General features: G+C 46.9%; 1 protein-coding gene across 1 annotated transcript in view; it reads left to right on the top strand.

Moving 5' to 3' along the window:
* SORCS3 (sortilin related VPS10 domain containing receptor 3) overlaps positions 1 to 25,061 on the top strand; it is a 921,810-nt gene that overhangs the window by 818,122 nt on the left and 78,627 nt on the right. Inside the window, exons 18-19 of the mRNA XM_073684759.1 lie at positions 6,040 to 6,211; positions 16,910 to 17,096. Coding sequence (XP_073540860.1) covers positions 6,040 to 6,211; positions 16,910 to 17,096 — 359 coding nt within the window. The remainder of the gene's footprint in view (positions 1 to 6,039; positions 6,212 to 16,909; positions 17,097 to 25,061) is intronic.

Genomic DNA, 25,061 nt, shown 5'->3' with positions numbered 1-25,061 from the left:
AAGCGCTATGGGACGCCAATTCTCAATGCAAGATGGGTCCTTACCCTTTGACAAGATGATCAGGGCAGACCTCCTCATTGACTTTGGCAGAGTGCCCGAGGAAAGACACTCATTGAATACCTCAGTCAAGAGGGGAACCAAGGCGTCCTTAAAGGTCTTATAGAATTCAGATGTTAAGCCATCCGGACCAGGAGATTTCTTCAGGGCAAGCCCTTCAATCGCCAACTTAACTTCCTCTTCCCTGATCATCTCTGTCAAAACACCAAGAGAGGGGTCTACCCCTGGTTCGGGGACGGCTTCAGCCAGAAAAGCCGACATCTCATCCCAATCCAGATCCCTCTTCCCCAAGAGGTGCGAGTAGAAGGATCTGACGACCTCCAGGATCCCTGATCTGGATCTTTTCAGGGACCCCGCAGTGTCAACCAGTCCTGTAACAACTTTACTATTCACTGACATCTTGCAGTTTCTGTAAGGGTCGGGCGAGCGGTACTTCCCGTAATCCCTCTCAAAAACCAAAGATGCGTGTCTATCATACTGACACCTCATTAGCAAAGATTTCACTCTGGAGATCTCCTCGCGGCTACCTCCAGTTGAGACAAGATGCTCGAGTTTCCTCCTCAGGCCCTGATACAGGCGATACCTGTCCAGGCTCCTGAGGCTCGAGAGCTGGCGGAAGAATCTCGCCACCCTTTTCTTGAACATCTCCCACCACTCTGACTTACTACTACAAAGATCCAGTAAGGGTACCTGGCTCTGAAGAAAATCCTCAAAGGACTGTCTTATCTCCGCTTCTTCCAAGAGAGACGAATTGAGCCTCCAAAAGCCTCTTCCCATCCGGGGGGTCTCTGTAACATTCAGGGAAAACAAAATCATACAGTGATCGGAGAACTCCACCTCAACAACAGATACTGCTGAAGAGACGGCTTCCTCCTTTAAATAAAACCTGTCTATCCTGGACCTACAGTTACCTCTATGATAGGTGAACCCCTCGTGGCCTGGGGTGTGCCGGATGTGGACATCCACCAGGCGAGCCTCACTAGCTATACTATTAAGGGCGACGCTATCATAAGTCAGCTTGTCTCTGGAACCTCCTCTATCCCGGGGCCTCGTGACAGTGTTGAAGTCCCCTCCAAAGACGACCTGCCGACTCGTAAAAAGGTAGGGCTTGATCCTCATAAAGAGACACTTCCGGTCCCACTTAGATTGGGGACCATAAATGTTAATGAGCCGAAGCTCCTGTCCCTTCATGAGGACATCTAATATCAGGCACCTCCCCATTTCTAACTCAATAACCCGTCGGCATTCTACTGGTGCGGTAAAAAGGACCGCCACTCCGCTATACGGCTCGGCCGCAAGAGACCAATAGGAAGGCCCGAGTCTCCACTCCCTCTTAGCTATAAACACCTCTGCCATATTTGGCAGCCTGGTCTCTTGCAAAAAGAAAATGTCAGCTTCAACCCGGCTGAGAAAATCAAAGGCCGCAAATCTAGCCATATTTGACTTAATGCTGGCGACATTAATGGAAGCCAGCGTCAACGGAGTGGGTACCGCCATCATTGGTGATTGAGTTAGATGGCTTTCTTCTTCCCACTCCCCTTACCCTCTGCCTCAGAGGAGGAATCCTTCCCCCTCTTTAATTCTTTAATGACACAGAGGTGTCCATTCCCACATTTTTCCTTCTTTTCTCGTCCTCGTCTCCGGACTCTGGGCCAGTCCCTCCCCCCAAGGACCCTGCATCCCCAGGAGAAGGAGACTCGGCACCCCCTGTAAGCTCCGCTGAAGCCGGAACCTCACCCTCGGCCTCCTCCTCAGAGGAAGAGATGTTATCAAGGGCTTGGAACCGGTTAGAAAGACCAACCAGAGGGGAGTCAGTTTTACCTTCCTTAGGTACCTTGGTCAGAGCGGGAGAAGATGTTTTATCTCCCTTCTTTCTCTTCTTTTTGGTGCCGAGCTTACGCTTGTTCTCTAGCCACCGCTTATTATCCTCATCCATACTTTCATAATGGGAGGATTCTGAGGCAGAGGCGGTTTCCTCCCTGTGGATCCTCCTGACCTCCTCATCCAACTCATCATCCCTCGGGGCCTCAGCAGCAAGACTGGCATCCAGGACAGGGGCTGCCCCGGTAGTCTGGGGCTCGCCCCGCTCCCTCTCCTGTCTGCGCTTGTCTAGACGCCTCAGCTGGGCAGGCGTCTTTTTATTGCTTTTCTTCCCTGGCCCCTCGGCTCCCCCACCCCTGCTAGTCCCCTCCCCAGCAGAATCGGCCTCACGGCTTACTCCCACCGGGGTCTCGACTGCATTAGCGAAGGAGCGAGGACAAAGGCTGAATGGGTGACCTAACTCACCACACAGGTGGCACCTAATCTCCACACAAGAGGCGGCAAGATGGCCGACACCCCCACACAACGCGCATTTCTGCACAGTGCAGTTTGCACTGAAGTGTGTGGGGTCGCCGCACCTGTGACAGAGCTTCGGTTGCCCCTGGTAGAAGACCAGGATACGATCCCTACCCAGGAAGGCAGACGATGGAATGTGGGCAACCGTACCACCTGAACGCTTAAGTTTTACCATAAACGTCCAGGCCCCTGACCAGATACCAAACTCGTCGCGGTTTTTCTTTGGCATCTCCACCACCTCTCCATACCGACCAAGCCACGTCATGATGTCATAGCAAGAAAGCGACTCGTTACGAGTCATCACGGTCACTTTCTTGATCTGGTTTTGGCGAGACACTGCCTGAACGGCAAAGTCTCGCCAGCCGGGCTCATTTTTTGCCAGCTCATAATTTGCCCAGAAGAGCTCAAGCCCCTCCGGCCGAACAAAGCTGATATCAAATTCAGGCGTGGAATAGGGATGTATCAAGGCGTAGATGTCAATCGCCTTGAAGCCCATCCTCAGCAGGAGCTCCACAACTTTAGACCTTGGAGGACATGCATCACTGCCCCTCCACCGAAGACGGACCACATTCCTACGCACACTGCCTGGCCCGGCTGTTGGGAGGGACCACACTGTATCCCCCCCTTTTTGCTCTCGGAAGGCCCCGAGGCCATGCCTCTCTATCCAGAAGGATAGATCAACCTGTCGACCCTCTACCATTAGTGATCTCTCCCCCTTCTTTAGAGCTTCCAGAAGGCGCCGTTGCAACATGCCGTCCCCAAAGCCCGGAGACAAGGAGGATGCCCTATTTGCCCCGGAGGTGACACTGGCATAACACCATTACCATGACACCGAACAGCAACACCATTACCCACCTCCATCTCACCCTCCACCAAACCAGCAACCACACCACTAGACAATGAATTAGCCTCATTCACCCCCACCACCACATTCATTCCTGCTGGACCAGTAATAATGGCGAATGACATTTTGACCCCTGCATCAGGCACAAGGGGCTCAGTCACCTCCATAGAACTGGAGGCGACCTCACCCCCGGTCTTATGTGTGCCCTCCACATCATTGGTCGGTAATTTCCGCTGTTTGGCATTCGGAATAATGTTCCGCTGATCTTTAGATGTTATTAGGCGCCGCTGATCTTTAGCATCAGGATCTTCCGGACCAGCGACGCCAACACAAAATAGCACTTTCGTGGGAGGACCGGAACGCTCAGCCCCAACTGCCCCCTCACACTGCCGTCGCTTCTCAACTAAGTGATCAGCGGCAACAGCATTCAGAGGCGCCGAGGCTACCGGAGCTGCCCCCGACACCGGGCTGCTCCCCCCTCCCACTGAGGAGCACACCACAGCATCGTGGCCTGATGGAACGCCCGCCGCCGGGCCGCCCTCACTGTCCAGCCTCTCGGCTGATGCACCTCCTGCTACGTCCCCGCTACTACAAGCAGAGACGGAGCTCTGCGCCTCACTACCGCGCTCTGTAATCTCCCCGCGCCTTTGCACCGGATCCACAGCAGAACCCGGGCTGGGCTGGGCAACGGGGCTTATACAGCGAGCTGAGCCTGCCGCCGACTCAGGGGGTACAGGGAGGGGGGCATATACGTATCTTACCGCCTCCTTCAGCTTTGGCTTGGTCTTCTTTGCCTTTTTGTGGCCCCCAGGTGCCTCTTCTGGTAGATCGTCACCAAGATGGAAGTTTTGGAGGCACACTGGGGACTCCAGGAGCTTAATCTCCGCCATTAGCGCCCCTCCCTGGCCGCTGCTGTCATTGTCCTCCCCAGAGCCGGCATAACTGCGACCGGATGTCACTGTCGCCTGTCCTGCAGGGAGCTCGCTGCACGTGGCCTGCGGGTGACTTTGCAGGCTGCCAGGTGGGGCTTCCTACTGGTCATCATCACTCTCATCATCCACCTGGCTCTCAGGCTGCAGCCCCATCTGCCTTTGCTCTCTGGTATCAGCCATTTCTCTGTAGCGGTCTTCATTTATAAGTTTTTCTTTGAAATGACTACTCTGCTCTCTGATGGTGGCTTTCCTAAGTTCCAGGCGTTGAATTTCACTGGTCAGTCGCTTTACCTCGGCTTGGAGTTTTGCCTTCCTTGGTTTGGAGGCCCCCGCAGCTTTGGCGCTTGTGCAGCGCAGCTCCTCCCGGAGCCTCCTGATGAGCTTACTGGCATCTTCATACTCACGGAGGTGGATCATGACCCGGGAGGCATAGGTAGACACAGACTCCCGGGGTCCCTGCTGCGCCCACCCCCCCTCAGGGAGGTCGGCCTCACCTCCGTGAGCACTCAGCTTTCCTCCGGAAGGAGCGCCATCTTGCACGCCGCTGTCAGGCTTTTCCTCCATGCTGGAAGCCTTGCGGCTTCTGGGGGTCTCCACAATCCCGGGGGGAGTAGGAGCCACATTGCTGCGACTCCTGGTGCAGCGTCTCACCCCCGAGTCCTCTGATGTGCAGGTCGGTTGCTGGTTTCTTCTGCCCCCCGCCGGCCTGGTTCAGGAAGCAGAAGCCTGGGACTTGGCTCCTTCACTCATCCCAGAAACCCGCTCCCTCCCTGGGAAAGAGAGAGAGCAGGTCCCCAGGTGGAGAGGTGTTGGTTTCTCAGAGATCAGGAGCTCACAGCAGGATCTGCAGCCACCACACCCGTAATCAGCACACTGACTAGCAGCTGATCAGAGCTGCACCCAGTATGCTGCTGGTGGAGTCACTGTGTGCATACATTACATTACTGATCCTGAGTTACATCCTGTATTATCCTCCAGAGCTGCACTCACTATTCTGCTGGTGCAGTCACTGTGTACATACATTACCTTACTGATCCTGAGTTACATCCTGTATTATACTCCAGAGCTGCACTCACTATTCTGCTGGTGCAGTCACTGTGTACATACATTGCATTACTGATCCTGAGTTACCTCCTGTATTATACTCCAGAGCTGCACTCACTATTGTGCTGGTGCAGTCACTGTGTACATACATTACATTACTAATCCTGAGTTACATCCTGTATTATACCCCAGAGCTGCACTCACTATTCTGCTGGTGCAGTCACTGTGTACATACATTACATTACTGATCCTGAGTTATATCCTGTATTATACTCCAGAGCTGCACTCACTATTCTGCTGGTGCAGTCACTGTGTACATACATTACATTACTGATCCTGAGTTACCTCCTGTATTATACTCCAGAGCTGCACTCACTATTCTGCTGGTGCAGTCACTGTGTACATACATTACATTACTGATCCTGAGTTACATCCTGTATTATACCCCAGAGCTGCACTCACTATTCTGCTGGTGCAGTCACTGTGTACATACATTACATTACTGATCCTGAGTTATATCCTGTATTATACTCCAGAGCTGCACTCACTATTCTGGTGGTGCAGTCACTGTGTACATACATTACATTACAGATCCTGAGTTACATTCTGTATTATACTCCAGAGCTGCACTCACTATTCTGCTGGTGCAGTCACTGTGTACATACATTACATTACTGATCCTGAGTTATATCCTGTATTATACTCCAGAGCTGCGCTCACTATTCTGCTGGGGCAGTCACTGTCTACATACTTGCTGCTCTTTGTAGGCAGGTTTAGATGTGGCAGTATTATACTTTGTGCTTATACTTGGTCGGTATTTTGCAGATATCGCAGGATTGTGTCTAATAACTGCACGGATGGATTACGGGATCAGTATTCTCCTAAACCTCAGGAATGTGTAGGAAAAGCTCCACAAGGATTGCAGCTTACCACCATCAATGGCAAACTGGGGGTTCAGAGCGGGCAGAACGTCACCTTCCTGGTGCATCTGGAGGAGGTAGGTGTTCTGCACATAAATTTGGAAGCCGGGGCGATGGTTGATGATCGCTCGGCCAAGAGGAAAAAACTTTCTTTACCTGTAAAATATGAGCTAAAACCGCATGGAAACCTGCAGCAATTCAGGGTAAAGCTCCTGCTGTTGTGTCCAGCAATTGTTACAATTGTTGCAGTGTTCTAAGCTTCATTGTTCCAGTTCTTGTTTTTGTTCTCATCCTCATTCTCACTGCAAAGCAAAAAACAATGTTCTTCCTGCAGCACAAAGTATTTCAGGAAGGTTGGAGGTCCTCAGAAGCACAGAGTATTTAAGGGCTCAGCAGCAGTGATCTCTGTCTGTGTGTCCCTTTCCCTGTGGTTTTCGTCTATGATGCGGCCATTGTTGACCTCCTCATCGTCGCTGTCCGCCAGGTCCGGTGCTGAATGCTGATCACGCTGTGATGGATTGAGATCTCTCTCTCCGGACACCGAGAGGAAATCGATTTTGAGCAGTTTTTGCTCTGAGACAAATTGTCGACACTCGGCATCAGCGATGTCCCTGACAATGGATTATATCAACCCGAGAGGATTCCACGCAGGTCACGTCTTGTGGGGGTCTTCCCCTGTACGCAGTGTCCAGCAGCACAGCGGAGGTGACCAGTGACCTGAGCCGCTGACCACCGTCTTCCGTGCAAACATCTGCAAGAAGAAATTCCGTTTTCTTCCCTTCTAGATCTCAACATTTTCCTTTAAGTGTATCTGTCACCAGATTTCACAATACAATATATCCTAGATATCTTAGACCCGATGAGGCTGTTGTACTTACTATGAAGACCCATATTAAATTGACTGCATAATTTTGATAATAAAATTAGTCCAACTGACAGCAGCTGGAAGGAAGGACCCTGAGGAGATGTCAATCAGATAAGGTGGGTGGAGATTCAACAGAGAGGAGGGACACTGAGGAGCTGTCAATCAGACTTGGTGGGCAGAGATTCAGCAGCAGCAGGGAGGAGGGACACTGAGGAGCTGTCAATCAGACTAAGCGGGTAGAGCCTCAGTAGCAACAGGGAGGAGGGACACTGAGAAGCTCTCAATCAGGCTAGGTGGGAAGAGATTCAGCAGCAGGGAGGAGGGACACTGAGGAGCTGTCAATCAGACTAGGTGGGTTGAGATTCAGCAGCAGGGAGGAAGGACACTGAGGAGCTGTCAATCAGACTAGGTGGGCAGAGATTCAGCAGCAGGGAGGAGGGACACTGAGGAGCTGTCAATCAGACTAGGTGGGCAGAGATTCAGAAGCAGGGAGGAGGGACACTGAGGAGCTGTCAATCAGACTAAGCGGGAAGAGTCTCAGTAGCAACACGGAGGAGGGACACTGAGGAGCTCTCAATCAGGTTAGGTGGGCAGAGATTCAGCAGCAGGGAGGAGGGATACTGAGGAGCTGTCAGGCAGACAAGATGGACAGAGATTCAACAGCAGGGAGGAGGGACACTGAGGAGCTGTCAATCAGACTAAGTGGGCCAAGCCTCAGCAGCAGGGAGGAGGGACACTGAGGAGCTGTCAATCAGACTAAGCGGGAAGAGTCTGAGTAGCAACAGGGAGGAGGGACACTGAGGAGCTCTCAATCAGGCTAGGTGGGCAGAGATTCAGCAGCAGAGAGGAGGGACACTGAGGAGCTGTCAATCAGACAAGATGGGCAGAGATTCAGCAGCAGGGAGGCGGGACACTGAGGAGTTGTCAATCAGACTAAGTGGGCCGAGCCTCAGCAGCAGGGAGGAGGGACACTGAGGAGCTGTCAATCAGACTAAGCGGGAAGAGTCTCAGTAGCAACAGGGAGGAGAGACACTGAGGAGCTCCCAATCTGGCTAGGTGGGCAGAGATTCAGCAGCAGGGAGGAGGGACACTGAGGAGCTATCAATCAGACTAAGTGGGTCGAGCCTCAGCAGCAGGAAGGAGGGACACTGAGGAGCTCTCAATCAGGCTAGGTGGGCAGAGATTCAGCAGCAGGGAGGAGGGACACTGAGGAGCTATCAATCAGACTAAGTGGGCCGAGCCTCAGCAGCAGGGAGGAGGGACACTGAGGAGCTCTCAATCAAGCTAGGTGGGCAGAGATTCAGCAGCAGGGAGGAGGGACACTGGGGAGCTGTCAATCAGACTAAGTGGGCCGAGCCTCAGCAGCATGGAGGAGGGACACTGAGGAGCTCTCAAACAAGCTAGGTGGGCAGAGATTCAGCAGCAGGGAGGAGGGACACTGAGGAGCTGTCAATCAGACTAAGTGGGCTGAGCCTCAGCAGCAGGGAGGAGGGACACTGAGGAGCTCTCAATCAGTCTAGGTGGGCAATGATTGTGTTTAAACTTTCAAAAAGGATTACATGTTGTTTTCATAGTGAAATCTGTTGACAGATATTCTTTACAGTAGTGTTCCCATCAGAGCCACTTATAGGGTCAGTGCAGCTCATTGGGAGGTTAGCGGGGCTGGTGGTCACAACTACAGAGACCTCCTGGGTTTCCTGTGCCATCGGCAGATATTGTGCACCCGTCCTAATAATGTGATATCTACGGATGTGGCATATTTTTGACCCATTCATGTGATCAGTAAACCGTCAGCACAGCATCGTGCCGCTATAGATTATCCCATTGTACTGCAATACAACACTGAAAAAAAAGGACCTGGCAAATTGCTATAAGTAGGTAAATCCGGCACTGGTCTTCTTGTGTTCCTGCTCCTCTCAGTTCCTGAGATACGGCCCCATCTTCATGGCATATAAATTTAGTCTTTTTATCCAAATAGGCATGGTTTTGAGGACCACTCCCACTTGGCTAGGAAGACTACTTTTCCATATAGAGAATATGGGGCCGTATCTCAGCAACAGAGAGGAGCAGGAACGTAAGAAGAACATCGCCGGATTCAGGGGAACAGTGGGGGTTTATTGCGCTACACGTCAATAACTGTACCGCCATCGTCTATGATGGAATTATACACCGTTACCGGATCTTTACCCGTAGCTGACAATTGCTGGGATCCAGGGACCATCTCACAGTAAATAACATTATAAACTTCTCTTCTGCTTCTTGTTGTTTCCTTGGGATATAAATAAGTGCAGCGATTTCTCGCAGTCACCCGCAGGTTACGGAGTAGCCGGCATTTCTGGAACCTAATTATAAGCGCATTGTGTTTTTCTCCACTTATCACAACCAATCTGGCTGTCATTTCCTTCGCCATTCGGGTTCCCAATTGCCTTGTTTTGCAGCGAGTCGGGAGAAAGAGCGATAATAGATAGCAGAGAATTGCACCTCAGTGTGTGAGCCGGGGCGCACGCCGGAGCCTGGCCCGGTGCGGGGCCGTTACTACGCCGGATCCTGACCGGATCCCACCGACCACCTGTGGACGGGTCCTGTACCATGGGGGGTCCGCTCAACTGCAGCTGTATGGACTGGCATGTAAAGATACATACACATCTGTATGGTCCTGTGGGTATACATCTCCACAGTCGTTTGCACCTTTCGCTACATTTGGTTAATTAATCCCCGATACCAAATTTCAACAAGCAAGAAAAAAAACCTCTACAGGTTGCAATTCACATCACAACCACCGGGCGGCCACATATAGACAAGTATAGCATAAACGTTTCCTGACAGAGTATCGCTTGTCATATTGTGCCACTATTAGTTGAGCACTGTATGGCAGTACTATTTTGTAACAGTATGGGTACATCTATTTGGCGGCCATATTAGTTTAACTATTAGTTGAGCACTGTATGACAGTATTATTTAGGAATGGTGTGATGGCACCTATGGAGAGACAGCCTTAGTTTGACTGTTAGCCGAGGACTGTATGGCGGTATTATTTAAGAATGGTATGGTTACATCTGTTTGATGGCAGTATTCGTTGGACTATTAGTTCTGCGCTGTAATGCAGTATTATATTGGAAATGTACGGTTACATCTATATGGTGGGAATATTAGTTTGACTACCAGTTGAGCACTCTAGGCGGTATTATTTTAGGAATGGTTAGGTTGCACCTGTTTGGTGACAGTATTTGACTATCATTTCAGCACTATAATGCGGTATTATTTAGCAGTGGTATGGTTAGATATAGTTGGTGGCAGGATTAGTTTGATTATTTGAGCACCCTAGGCGGTATTATTTTAGGAATGGTTAGGTTGCACCTGTTTGGTGGCAGTATTTGACTATCATTTCAGCATTATAATGCGGCATTATTTAGCAGTGGTATGGTTAGATATAGGTGTGGCAGGATTAGTTTGATTATTTGAGCACTCTAGGCGGTATTATTTTAGGAATGGTTAGGTTGCACCTGTTTGGTGGCAGTATTTGACTATCATTTCAGCACTATAATGCGGTATTATTTAGCAGTGGTATTGTTAGATATAGTTGGTGGCAGGATTAGTTTGATTAAGCACCCTAGGCGGTATTATTTTAGGAATGTTTAGGTTGCACCTGTTTGGTGGCAGTATTTGACTATCATTTCAGCACTATAATGCGGCATTATTTAGCAGTGGTATGGTTAGATATAGTTGGTGGCAGGATTAGTTTGATTAAGCACCCTAGGCGGTATTATTTTAGGAATGGTTAGGTTGCACCTGTTTGGTGGCAGTATTTGACTATCATTTCAGCACTATAATGCGGCATTATTTAGCAGTGGTATGGTTACATATAGTTGGTGGCAGGATTAGTTTGATTAAGCACCCTAGGCGGTATTATTTTAGGAATGGTTAGGTTGCACCTGTTTGGTGACAGTATTTGACTATCATTTCAGCACTTTAATGCGGTATTATTTAGCAGTGGTATGGTTACATATAGTTGGTGGCAGTATTTGTTTGACTATTAGTTGAGCACTGCATGGCAGTATTATTTGGGAAGGGTATGGCTGGCCTTATTTGCTATCAGTTTGACTGTTAGTGGAGCTCTATATAGTGGTATTATATGAGGTACGTATGGTGGCATTATATGGCTGTAATATATGGGCACTGAATGGCGCTTACTTAGTGACAGCCTTATTTTTGCATTGTAAATAGGTAAACAAATTACTAAATGAGTTATTAAATGTTATTTAATTAATAAAACAATTTGTTGCATTTTTCTTGTAACGCTTTGGCCCGTACTTCTCCAGGAAGGTGCTGCAGTCAGTCAGTCTGCTGTGATAGTGGAAGTCTTACATAGGACTGCAGCCAGATGTGCTGACACATTCGGCTCTGCTGCATCTCTACCTTACAAAATGACTTAGACGTTCCGTCTTTAGTCGCGTCCTCACATTACATAAGTCTTTTCTATACTCTTGCATTGTACCTCTCGCGGAGGACGCGCTGCGCCGCAGCCTCCGGAACATGTGTCATAAATGGATTTGCAGAACAGTCACCTTCTCCAGCTCCAGCAGCTCATTTCCACTTTAATTTATATTCATAAACTCTGAGACAGGGACATTGTCTGAGGATAGTGAATCGCTTTCAATATTTCATATCCAGCAGGCCCAGAATAAGTCCGGCCGCCGCGATGTTTGTAAAGTCTATTAGCTTTGTGCAATGTGCAGACAGCCATTGGCGACTCGATACCTGCCGTGAAAACTTTTTAATCGTTCCTATAGCGGCTACATTGTAACTTTCCAACAAACCTTGAAGATACGAGGGAAAATGTATGGAATGAGTACTGATTAGGACAAGTTTAGTAGAAGCTTGGAGAATGGTGACCCGGTCATGACTTCACAAAAACTTATAATGAAAAGACTTTGATAATGGTAAGAAAAGTTTCAAAGTCTCCATGTTTGGATTTGCTGGGGTTGGAGAATTGACTCAATGTGTCGTTCCTCCTATGATTGTCCGTAAAAGGGTTTGTTCTGATTAGAAGACCCTTTTTCATACAGCCTATTAGGAAATTCTGATGGGGTCAGCCGTTCAGGATCCAAGGTGAAAAGTGTATACAAAAAGTATGTCTTGCCCTGGAAGACGCTTCATGTCCTGTATCACATGGACGTTCATGTGAGCGGGGATTAGGCTTTGTGATCTGCATTTTGCCTTACAAAGAAGAGAACCCCTTTAAGCAAATGCTCCTGTTATGGGGAACTCAATTATGGAAAATAATTGTTAAGCAATGCCCTGCTGTCACGCAAGGTGTGGGAAAGACATAGTGTAAAAAAAGGGAAGAGGGAAAGGGAGCCCAGACTCTAGGGAAAGGGGGAGTGAAGACCTCCTAGGTTGATCTAGCGTCACCCTGTCTCCCCTAACGACCCTATATTGGCTCTTCACCAATCGCCGCACGCGTTCCTCGCCCTGTCTTTCCCTGGCGTATGACTAGGGCTAGCGAAGGGAGGAGATGAGCACTAGTCGATCTCCACTAAACACTATAGACAACAGGGGTGGATAAACAGGGGGAAATAGCTTAGCTTTAGATGAAGTCTAGACAAATGCGCACACGGCCTCAAGCTCCAGAGAGGACGAAGTACTGCTCTTGGTAAAGCTTTCACAGGTAGTAATGAATATCAACGGCACCTTCCTCTGAAACACACCAGGTATTTATACACCCATGCCAGGGTGTTAATTAGCAAGAGAGAGGTAGCCGCTGGGTCCTAGAGACAGCCTTTAAGAAGATGTCTGTAATGCCAAACGTAGAGATCCCCTGCAACCAACTGAAGGCCGACTGTCTGTCACCTCTGAAACCCCCGTGACACCTGCACAACTATCATGGCGGTAAAGGGGTCTTCATCCAGAGAAAGTCACCCAATTTCTTTGAAAAACAGGAATGGAAAGAAGTGGGTTAATTGCGCCTCTGATGATGACCAATGGAAGAATCCAGGAGACCGAAGAATATTCTAAGCGGTTTATTATCAACGCGTTTCATAATCATCCAACTTTTTCATCAGGACGAACCACAAGTTCAAGATACAGTTGCATGCACAAGATTTTGTCCATTTGGGTCATATATACATTTTTCTCCTCTGAGACCCCCAGCCTATCTCAGCTCTCTCCAATAGCATCCAGGGAAAGGGCTTCCCAAAAATGTGATTACTATGGCTCATACTCCGGTGGTGGAATAGGGCTCTCACCAACTTTTTGTCCTACTTTGTGATTACTGTTCCTGCACAGATTCTCACCACAAGGACCTCATGTTATGTGTATGGTCTGCCCCTACGGTTCATGTCCTCTTGAAGGCTACAAAAGCCAAGCTGTGATGAGTTAGAACCTTACAGAACGGGACCACCGAGTACTGAAAGCTGGAGAGGGTCAAAGACGTCACCTCTAAGATGCAGCAACTCCAAAACTGCCCCTGAAGCCACGTCAGCCCGGGTCTCGTTTGGTGGGATTTGTAGATCGGATTTCCATGGCGAACAGTCGTATACAAGTCTGAGATCTCTTCATTGTCATTTGTTCTTCCATCATGTGGCCCATCTCGTGGATAAATCTGGATTTCATGAATGTCAGGAGAACACGTCTCACCCTAGTCTGTAGGACCAGCTCTAATGGATGATCAAATAGGGTTGGATCTGTTGATGTAGTGTTGGATCCCTTAGTTCCCGTGAAGAAAGATCTTTTAGATTACATTGATAGTTTAGACATTTCTGTTCTCTTTTTGGGATGGCTCCTTAGTTTTCCATTAGGGTAATGTCTCCGGTAAAAAAAAAATGTCGGATACAAGTGTGTCCAAATTCATCAAGCAGCGAGGTGAGAGGCAAGTACAGATGTGCTTGCCCTTAATTTTCCATAAATTTCCTTAAAAGGGGTTTTCTGATTTTGTAAAAACCCTGTCTCCCGGCTGCACTTATTTAAAAAAAAAAAACCTTTTATTTGTTACTAACCCTTCCTGAGTGCAGCGCTGAGTCGCCGCTGCTGCTCCGGTGTCTGCTACTTTCTGCAGCACTGATGTCACATTGATAGCACTGCGCAGCTTTAAATAGCAGACACCGGGATAGCAGCTGAGACTCTTTGCCGGACCTGGGGAGGGTGAGTAAGTCTCATGTTTTTTTTTTCTAAAACAAACTGCAGTTACGGGGCAGAGGTTTTCAAAAATGCCAAAATCCCTTTAAAGGACAATAAAATTGAATACTTTGATACATGTTAACAAAACTTGATACATGATGCATCTCACATCACAACCACTAGGTGGCCACATATAGCTGTCATGCTAGGTATGGGAAGGACCCAGCGAATGACGACGGGAAAATGGGGGAAGCCCAGCAACTAGGGAAAGGGGGAGTGGAGACCCCTAGGTAGATCTAACAACCCCCTGGCTCTCCTATCGTCCCCAAATAGGTTCCTCACCTATCGCCGAGCAGGATACCTTAGCCCTGGCTGACCCTAGAGCTAGGCCCTAGATAGGGAGATGGAGGGGTGAGCACTAGTCAGGCCCCACTGTAGCTAAAGACAAAACAATGGAAACAGACAAGGGGAAACACTTAGCTTTGAGAAAACACCAGAGAGATCACGACAACGATCACAAAAGAACTCCAAAAAGAAACTAGCCAACTACTAGAGCTCCAGGCCTGAACAGAGGAATTTCAGTCAATCACCGGCGACTCTCTGGAGAAACTGAGGGTATTTAAAGATCAAGCCAGGGTGTGTCAATTAGCAGCAGAAGGACAGATCACCGCTGGGTCCTAGAGATGGTAGGATGATGAAAGGATCAAGAAGGTGTCTGCAAAGCCAAGCGCAGCGACCTTCTACAGCTGGATCCACAACGACTGTCTGTCAAACCTGATACACCCGTGAGAATAGCATAAACATTTCCCGACAGAGTATCGCTAACTGTAAAAAGCTGGGAATCTCATCTTGGGGTTTGTTAAATAAAAAAGAAAGATAAAGAAGGACACATCTGTATCTAGAGGGTCCGAGTCACCAGGAGAGAAGTACCAAACATGGTAAAGAAGTGATCTACAGATGCACACCTGCCGGCCCTGTCATTTACGCAACTCTCGAATCACGGTCGGTCATATTGGTGAAGTCACACAGGAGCCCAAGAGGTAAAGGGGCCACTTAGGTGGAATTGTGCGTTGTGATGAGTTATTGGACTACAAAGGGCCCGTATATTGTTCCGGCACGGGGGCCCTTTTGTGTCATTGTCCACAAGTGCCCGAATGTGTCGATTATCTATACGATTTCCGTTCTTGTAGTCGCCCAAAATTCCTCCTTCTCTTCCCTAACGTCATTGATCGCGACCTCTAGACGTGGATCCCACAGACATGATCCTTGTACCATTAATGTTAATTCATCCTTACAGGAAATATTCCTTTTCCGAAGCTCCTGACAGCGGCTCACAAGCCGAGAATCTGATAGATGAGTTCTAATTTAGGAACCGTGTGACCTTTAATGGATCCGTCCATCTTGTGGACAATCAATAAAACAGTTAAACCCCGTGACCTTTAGAATGTGTTATATGACTGGAAGCGGGAAAATCCACAGATAAAACCTCCTGTAGCGATAATGCCATCAGGTGACGGCTGTGCGGTCGCTGCTGCCCGGAGCTCAGGACCTCAGTGGCTGCACGGAGTTTTCTGAGCTGCTGGTGAGTCCCGGGATTTTTTGGAGACATGGGACTTGTGGCAGAAGATGGTAAAGTCGGTGGCTCCTCAGAACTAATGATACTAAGTGGAGTTGTATTTTTGACCCAAAAGTGGTCATCATAACCCAACTCTGCTGCATTTCTGGGCGACCCCAATTTACCATCATAACTTGGAAGACTCTTAAGATATCGATACGATGAGATGTAAGGTGGCAGCCGTGGTCAGATTGTCTCTAGGAATGGAGAGAAAAAATAAAAAAATGGCAATCCTGTTTTTTTTTTGTTGTTGTTTTTTTTTTCACCCATGTGAAATAATCATAGAGATGGCTCCAACCACTGCTGTTAGAGGCGGAAGTTGGTTGTATAATCCGGCCGGCACCCACCATGTATGGAGCAGGCTCACCTCCATCAGAAATATCAGAGAGCCCAATAAATGGCGCAGAAACTTACAGAGCGTCAGGAGGGTGGACAGACCCTCATTGCCACCGTACAGTCGGTCAGCTCATCATGGCCGGTGTAATAAGTACTTATGACTGTTATTAATTAGCATATGTAGATACATTTTGGAAACAGTATTTAACCCTTCGTCAGACAGTGGAGAACATATGGTCCATGAAGCTGCGACAGTAAGTGACCGCTCCAGAAAACCGGCATAAAACACTTTGAAAAGTCACAAAATTTGCTAAAAATTGTGCAACTTTTGGCGTTTTCATGCCACTCTTGATCGACCAGCTCAGCCAAAGAGGAGCAATTGGGTGTAGTGGTGCCCAACCGGCCCATTCACTTTAGTGGAGTAACTCAATGTACGGACATTGCGTTGATGTGAATGAGCATTGTGTAATACCACAATTTCCCTATGGAGGTGCTGTAGGGAAAATGAGCACTTACTGCCAGGTTTAACCATGACTGGTTCCTGGAGGTCCCAGCAGGAGGATACTTTGTGTGATCAGGTTATTGTCAAGTGACCATTCTAAAAAGTGATTGTCTAAAGTGGAGAACCCTTTATATTTCCAGGCTTGTTCTACAGAATAGTTACTGTATAGTATTTTCTAGTGAGCTGCTTCTTCTAATGATCCAGAATATTCTAACTCCACGGTCATTTGTTCTGTATTGGAATCACTTTTTTTTCATAGACCCTTTCGTGAGATATCGGGATGTTGATGACCTATGCGTTTTATCTTAATTTTTACAAAAGAGATATTTTCTTTATTCCAGGGAGATCTACAGAGAATAAATATCCAGCTGGACTTCGGAGATGGGAGCGCTGTGTCCTACGCCAATTTTAGCAAGATTGAGGATGGTATCCGGCACATATACAAAAACCCAGGAATATATCAGGTCACAGCCTACGCGGAAAATAACGTTGGCATCGACAGCGACGTCCTCTATCTTCATGTCACTTGTAAGTTGTTTGCTAATTTTCCTACTTAAAAAGAATATGTATACTAAAGAGAAGCTGTCATCTGCTCAAAAAATTTTGTTAAAAACCTTGTAGAAATCCCTGAGCTTCCCTGATTCTGCCGCTGTTTTCCGTTTTGCTCTGCGTCACTCCATTGCAGAGATATTCACATTTGTTTCTTTTGGAGGTCAGCATGTGAAATCTCTGCCTGTTGTGCAACTGGGCGTTTCTTCAGCGTCTTCTTTAAGGGGCTTGCATCTTCCCCTTCCTTCCCAGATGCTGCCATTCACAACTCAGCAGCTGATCTAGCAGTCCCAGACCCTGCTGAGTGGTAATTGGAAGCATCTGGGGGGGGGGGGGGGTGAAGAAGAAGACTATGAAGAAATGCCCAGTTGAACTTCAAGCAGAGATTTCACATGCTGCGCTCCAAAAGCAACAAATGTGAATATCTCAGCAATGGAGCGACCCAGAGCAAAACAAAAAACAGCGGCAGAATCAGGGGAGCTCAGGGATTTTTAAAATATATTTAACTCAATTTTTTGAGCAAGTGACAGGTCTTCTTTAAACATTTCTTTTTCTGTTTGACTGTTTTTTTTTGCTTTGGTCTGTTTTATGGATCGGCAGTCACGCGTTCACTTTAGTTTCTCTAAAAGCTCCAAACAAGGCTCCGAATGGGAGTTTGATTTATGGCAAAAGTTTCTTATAGAAAAAAAACCTAAGTTATTTGTTCTTTTACTTTCACTAATCGCTTTCTCCATTTCATTATGTTACTTTCTTGCCCTGAACCAGCTGAATATTTATATACTGTTTATTGACTTGGTCATCAGTGAGATTCCATTTTTTCCTCGTATTTTCTTATTTTACACTTCCGTGCCCGTTTTCTGTAAAAATGATATCAAAATATGTCGCCCTTTTCAGTACATTATGGGTCACTGATTGAATTCATTTATTTATTTTTTTCTTACCAAAGCTACAAAGTATTAAATAAAGATCGAGCTGGAATCCCTGATGTAAATCTTGTAGAATAAACCACGAAAAAGGAACACGAGAAAAAGGTCTAACAATGGCTTTATCGTGTTTGGAACTTGTCATGTTGTACATACAGTCCGACCTGCGGAAGATGAGCACAGTGATACTCTGTATACTACATTTTTGTATTAGGAAATGTCTAAATATTTGAAAGTTCCTGGTAGGATTTTTTTGTACATGAAAAGAGAAACATGGCCACCTCAATCTATGAGTTGTATCTGTCATTGTAGCTCTGCTCCATTGAACTGAATGAGATTGAGCTGCAATACCACACATAAACTGCAAGTAGGGGGTGGCGCTGTGTAAGCATCACTATATGGGCGATAGTAGATTCAGGCATCCCTGAAGGATGCAGTATTCATAAGAACACAGGAATCGATGCCCCTTTGGCATTTTCTCTGCTCCTTTGCACGGAAGCTTCGGGAAAAGAGATCTCTGCTGGGAAGAAAAGGATCCAAAAAGAACCAGAGATAAGATCTCCACCAACCCTTAAAGAGGTTGTCCCATGTACAGCATATATTACTTATTCAGTGAGTGACCACCATTGCATTAAGCGTCCATAGAAGTGGTGGTCTTTAATTCTCATTATTCCGTTGGCGACTTTGAGCCTCTCATTTTCGGGATTGGGGAATCTTGGCAGTGACACATTTATCAGATATCCTGTGGATAAGCAAAAAAAAAGTTGTAAAACCCTTTAATTTTTAGCCATAATGCCCCCCCTTATAATAACTTCATGAATATCAATGTACAGTATAGGGTTCTGTTTCCCTGTCTGAGGTGCAGCTATTTTTTTTTTGCTCAAAGCAATAGACAAGACCCCGTTGGGATCCATTGATCACTGGTGATTTGTGCCGTGTAATGGATCCAGCACTGACTTTTACAGGAACCAAAACTTATTTTCACATTTCTAACAAAAAATAAACAAATACAATAAATAACCAAACAGAAAGAAAAGACAAAAAACAAAACAAAATAGAAAAAAACAAAAAACAAAACAGAAACATCTGTTAATGCTTTCCAAGGGGTAAAAAGTTTGAAAAGTTTCTTCCAGCTTTGTGGGTTCTGGGATCCTGACATTGTGTCTTACAGATTAAGCAATCTGTGCGTCCTCGGGATTTGCCCATATGGAGTTCTCCGGAGCCGTTAATATACTAAGAGATGGGACCCAAGGTGTTTTATGGCTCCACGTTATCCCACTGAAGGGTGAAATGGACCCTGGAACTTTATCACAGTAATAATTCCACCACAAATCAATCATGTCCGCCGCTAACTACCTGTTATTAAAGCACTTACTGTTCTTGGCGTCACCTTGCTCCATTAAATAACAAAAGGAGCTGTTAGCCGGAGATATCAAACTCATTTCCTTCGGCTTGTTTCTTTTTATGAGCTAAATCAAAGTTTACAGGTAAAAATTTTCGCCTCTTAGCAAAGATGCCTGACAGCCGGTTACTTCTCATTTGTACGAGTCAAGGTTCGCCTGCCGCCACCGACGTCTGGTGGACACAGCCACCATTATATAGATGGGTCCTCCCTTCCCTTTCCTCTCGTCTTGGCTTATCCTGAGTTGTGTGATTCAAGATCACCAGCTTTAAAAAAAAAAAAACAACATAATTTTGTGATACTCTGTTGTGGGAAGTTTACGTTCGTCCTATTTACTTTTTCCGTTTTGCTGGACTTATCCTGAGATGAGCACCCGTGAAAGACAAAACTCCACGATTTTGTGATGCTCTGCTGGAAAATGTTTATGCTATATGTGTCTACAGTATATATATATATGTGGCCACCCAGTGGTCATGATGTGTATTACATCCTGTCCTTGCTAAGGTGAATGTGATTATTTATTGAAATTTATAGTCCTTAACCAAAAACAGGACATAATAAGGATGAAGATGTTATTAAAAGTAAATTATTCATGTCAGATACCTTGAGTATGACGAATATCATCTGTAAAGCAAATTTTAATAATGAGAATAACCCAGGGTCATTCTTACTAATATGGGAAGACAGGAAAAGCGGCTGCAGCCTTAGTGCCCTACTGCCAAGTGCACACTTCCCATAAGGCTGAATCAGGTCCACGTTACAGACTTCATGCCACCATATAGCGCCATTTGTGAGGCATCTTCGAGGGAATAATACCTCTGTAATCGGCATGCTATGCTACACGTCACCTAAAGGTACAATATGGCTCCATAGAAATCTATGTGCTCCCTATGACATTCTGCACAGTTTCCTCATATGGCCATGTGCATGCTCCCTAAGAATGTTCAAGGAGTGAGAAATGACTAAGGGTGAGTGTCTATGCCTTCAGCCATGCCATGTGTGTGAACAAGGACATACAGAGACCCTTATGTCTGAATTACTGTCACATTCTCCGCTAGAACTAGTGCTTTTTGGAGAATATACAGATGTGTCCTTCCTTACCTTTCGATTTGACCCGATATATCCCAAGATGAGACACATGAGATGATCCTGCTTTTGAAAGAAAAAAACAAAACAAAACATGATTTTGTGATACTCTTTCAGGAGATGTTTCTGCATTATGCGTCTCTATGTGGCCACCCAATGGTTGTGATGTGTATTGCAGCTTGTAAGGGATTTGGATAGAATTTAGCAATAATGTATTGAATTTGTATGGTGAGAAATTAGAATCCTAAATAACTAAATACATGGAAAAGTTAATCCTGGACACATCCGTAGTTCTGTAACGTGGAGTCCAAAGGATAGAGTCTGGGTTAATAAAAAAACCCTTGGAGGCAAACGGAGATACAATAGGGGCATATACATGGTTATTGTGTATCTGGACAATATACATCCACTGTTTGGCCATATGCATTGGTCAGTATTGTAAGAATCACTCAGGAGAATGCAGCTCTGTATATTGAATGATAACAAGAATGCAAATGTTTCACCAGTCTGTCTGCCTTTTCACCCCATATGGTAATACAATGTGACATTTATGTTCTGCAGAGTCAAAAAGTAATTGACTGCGCTAAATATTTCAACCAACAAGCGGCACTTGAGAGAATTTCATGATGCGTTTGATTTAAAGAGCATTATGCTGTTTTTTACACGTAGATAGGCTTCAACTCAACAGCACACCAAGTGGTTAAAGTGAGGAACTGCAAGTAAAATGCATCACTGCAAAATATAAAATGTCATGAGTTATGGCTTACACAAAGTCCCGAAAAAGCAAAATGTGGGAATGTAATTCATACACCTCATTGCTTCAGGTCCTGCGTTTGTCTTTTAGATTGTATCGTTACTCTAGTGCTTCAGTCTCCTCCACCATAGGTGCTATAAATCTTGGCTCCTGCATGTACATTTTGAACATTATGTTACAGTTCACATAAGATTACAAACGACAGTTATAACAGTTATAAATGATGCACATTATATACTGTCATATTTTACTCATTCACTCCCAAAGCTGCATTTAGAATTTCTCTTGTATCTGGATTTCAGTCTCTGTCTCATGTCACACAGTGTTCAGGACAAGCTCTGCTGATTCTCATTCTTGGACGATTAGCCTTTACAATAGGCAATATCCAGTATACTCTGTGTGAATTAAGGCATCTATCTATAAATATATATATATATATATATATATATATATATATATATATATATATATATATATATATATATATACACCATGGATACGGAAAACATTCAGACCCCTCTGTTTCATTGCAGCCATTTGGTAATTTCTAAAAATTTATTTTTTTCTCATTAAAGTACACTGTGCACCCCATCTTGACTGAAAAAAAACAGAAATGTAGAAATTTTTGCAAATTTATTAAAAAAGAAAAACTGAAATATCACATGTTCATTAGTGATGAGCGAGCATACTCGCAAGTACTCGGTACTCGCCCGAGCATCTCAGTACTCAAGATGCTCGGAGATCGCTGAGTATTTCCGAGTTGCTCGGGCGGGGCTCTGGTCTCCTCCCTGCATGTTTGGCGCTATTTACAGAACCAATGAACATGCAGGGATTGCCAGCCAGTCACTGTAATGCTGCAGCCATGTTGGTTGTGGCATTACAGTGATTGGCTGGCCGCACAGCGTCATCAGGTGTATATCACACCTGGCGCCGCCATGCTCATCACAGTCACTCCGGATCAGACAGTGTAGGGAGAGCTGCTGCTGAGCTAGGGAGAGATTTGCTTGTTTCTAGCTAGTGTAGGTAGAACAGACTATATTAGAGACACATATTCATCTAAACAAACAGTCCTTCTGAGGACTAATCCATCTGCAGAGATATCAGGCAGGCAGTGTATATAGGCAGGCAGGCAGGGTATATAGCAGACTGCAGTGCATATAGCACAAGAGGCTCCATTCCAATTCTGCCTTCTGCTGCTGTTAGATATTTCTATACAAAGGCCCAGGTCTCAGGGGCCAGGAATACTTATTTTTAGATCTTAATCCTCATTATTTGCTTATAAAGCAATCCAGAGAACACCGTTTTTCTGCGCCATTTACTTGTTGGCACTGCAGAATACAGCCAGGTCCTTTCCATATTACAGCGCTAGAAATCCAGCTATTCAAAACTGTGTTTTCTCCGTCACACGGATCACATATACGTTGTCAGAAAATACTGCCATTTCTGGCCTCCATTTTTTCAGTGTGTCATTGAAGCAATTCACCGCAGTTTGCTGTTCAAACTACTTACCTACAGGCCAGGTATTTAAAACTGTGTTTTCTCCGTCACACGGATCACATATAAGTTCACTCCAAAGTCAGTCATTTGTAGTGAGCGTGGAAGATACTGTCCTCCATTTAAAATGGGCAAGGCACGTGGCAAGGGACGGGGAACTGGACGTGATGGTAATGGTGCATGCAGAGGCCGAGGACAAGGCCGTGGGCAAGCTGAAATTGTGCCACAACAAACACCCACATCTTCTCGCCCGACCTTCCTGTCCCATTTCCTAGGGGACCGCAGAACACCACTATTGAACCCAGATCAGTGTCAAAAGGTTGTTGGTTGGAGAGCGGATAATGCTTCCAGTCACTTAGCCACCACCACCACCACCCTGTCTTCCACACGGTCAAGTCTCAGTAGCCGTGAGTCTGGACTGCATATTCCTCACCCTGATACTCCTTCCTCCCACCATACCGAGTGCCCGGAGACAAATGATCACACACTTGGGCACTCTGAAGAGCTGTTCACTTTTCCATTTATAGATTCGGGCCTCTCGCCCGGTCCACTTGAAGCGGGGCAAGAGGAGATCGCGTGTAGCGATGCCCAAATAATTGATCAACCACGGTCACACGAAGGCGACAGTGAGAAAGTGTCACAAGAGGTGGACGATGATGAGACACAATTGCCAGAAAGTCAGGAGGAGGACCAGGGTGTGGAAGTGGAAGACGAGGTGGTGGATGATATCGTAACTGACCCAACCTGGCAAGAGGACATGCAGAGCGAGGACAGCAGCACACAGGGGGAGGGAGGCAGAGCACCCCACCAGGCAGGAAGAAACAGTGTGATGGTCGCAGACAGAAGGCAGGCAACTGTTCCCCATAACGCCAACACGAAGGAAGTTGCCAGTACAACTGTTAGGTCTTCCCGAGTCTGGTTGTTTTTTAAAGACTCTGCCAATAACCCCAAAAAGGCCATTTGAACCACCTGCCAGGCCAGCATCAGCAGGGGTAGCAAAACGACCAGCCTGACCACCACCAGCATGATCAGGCACATGGCAGCAAAGTACCCGACTTTGTGGGCCGAACCCCAGGGTCCAGGAACAGTGTCTGCGGGTGGCACCATTGCTTCTTCCGCCATTGTGCATGCAAGCCAATCCCCTGTCTATGGTGCATGCGAAGATGCCTCCTGCCCTGCACCTGTCATTGCATACTCTCAAGTAGCAGCATCAGGAAGCACGTCCATGTCCTTGTCCCAGCGCAGCGTTCAGTTGTCCATACCCCAGTCATGGAACACAAGCGCAATACGCAGCCAACGCCCCACAGGCCACACTACTAAGTTCTCACATTTCATGACTGCTTGGCTCGAAATGTTGCCTTTTAGGCTCGTGGAGACGGAAGCTTTCCGCAACCAGATGGCGGCGGCCATCCCTCGGTACTTGGTCCCCAGCCGCCAATATTTCTCCCGGTGTGCCGTCCCCGCATTACACAAGCATGTGTCCCAAAACATTAGCCGTGCCCTCAACAACGCAGTTACCGGGAAAATCCACCTAACCTCGGACAAGTGGACAAGTGCTTGTGGGCAGCGATGGTACATCTCGCTGACGGTACACTAGGTTAACACAGTGGAAGCCGGGACCCAATCGGACCTTGAGACGGAACACGTCCTCCCGACGCCAAGGATTGCGGGCCCTAGGTCAATCAGCACTGCCCCCACGGTCTACAGCTCCTGCACCTCATCCTCCTCAGCCTCCTCCTCCTCTTCAGCCTCCATCTCTGAAATGACCACATCAGTCATAAGCTGGAAGCACTGGAGCACTGCCTCAGCCAAGCGGCAACAGGCTGTGCTGAAGCTAATATGCTTAGGTGACAAACCACACAATGCTGAAGAGCTGTGGACAGCTCTGAAAAAGCACGCAGATCTGTGACTCACACCGTTGAACCTACAGCCAGGCATGGTCGTGTATGACAATGGCCGGAACCTGGTGGCGGCTTTGAGGCGAGGCGAGCTCACACACGTACCATGCCTGGCCCATGTGCTTAACCTCTTGGTTCAGCGGTTTCTCAAATCCTACCCGGAGCTGCCGGATCTGCTTGTTAAAGTTTGCCGCCTGTGTGTTCATTTTAGAAAGTCACCTACAGTTTTCGCCGTCCTTGCCGTGCTTCCGCAGCGTTTGCTGCTTCCGGCTCACAGACTGGTGTGTGATGTCCTAACGCATTGGAACTCTACACTGCAGATGTTGGGAAGGATTTTTGAGCAGAAGAGGGCAATTGTTGAGTACCAGCATCAACAAGGTCGGTATT

This window comes from Phyllobates terribilis, unplaced genomic scaffold (genome assembly GCF_046119375.1).
Source record: "Phyllobates terribilis strain yellow unplaced genomic scaffold, ASM4611937v1 Scaffold_5__5_contigs__length_657084704, whole genome shotgun sequence".
Classification (NCBI taxonomy): domain Eukaryota; kingdom Metazoa; phylum Chordata; class Amphibia; order Anura; family Dendrobatidae; genus Phyllobates; species Phyllobates terribilis.
The sequence above is the reverse complement of the archived record's forward strand: the minus strand, read 5'-3'. Positions and strand labels throughout refer to the sequence as shown.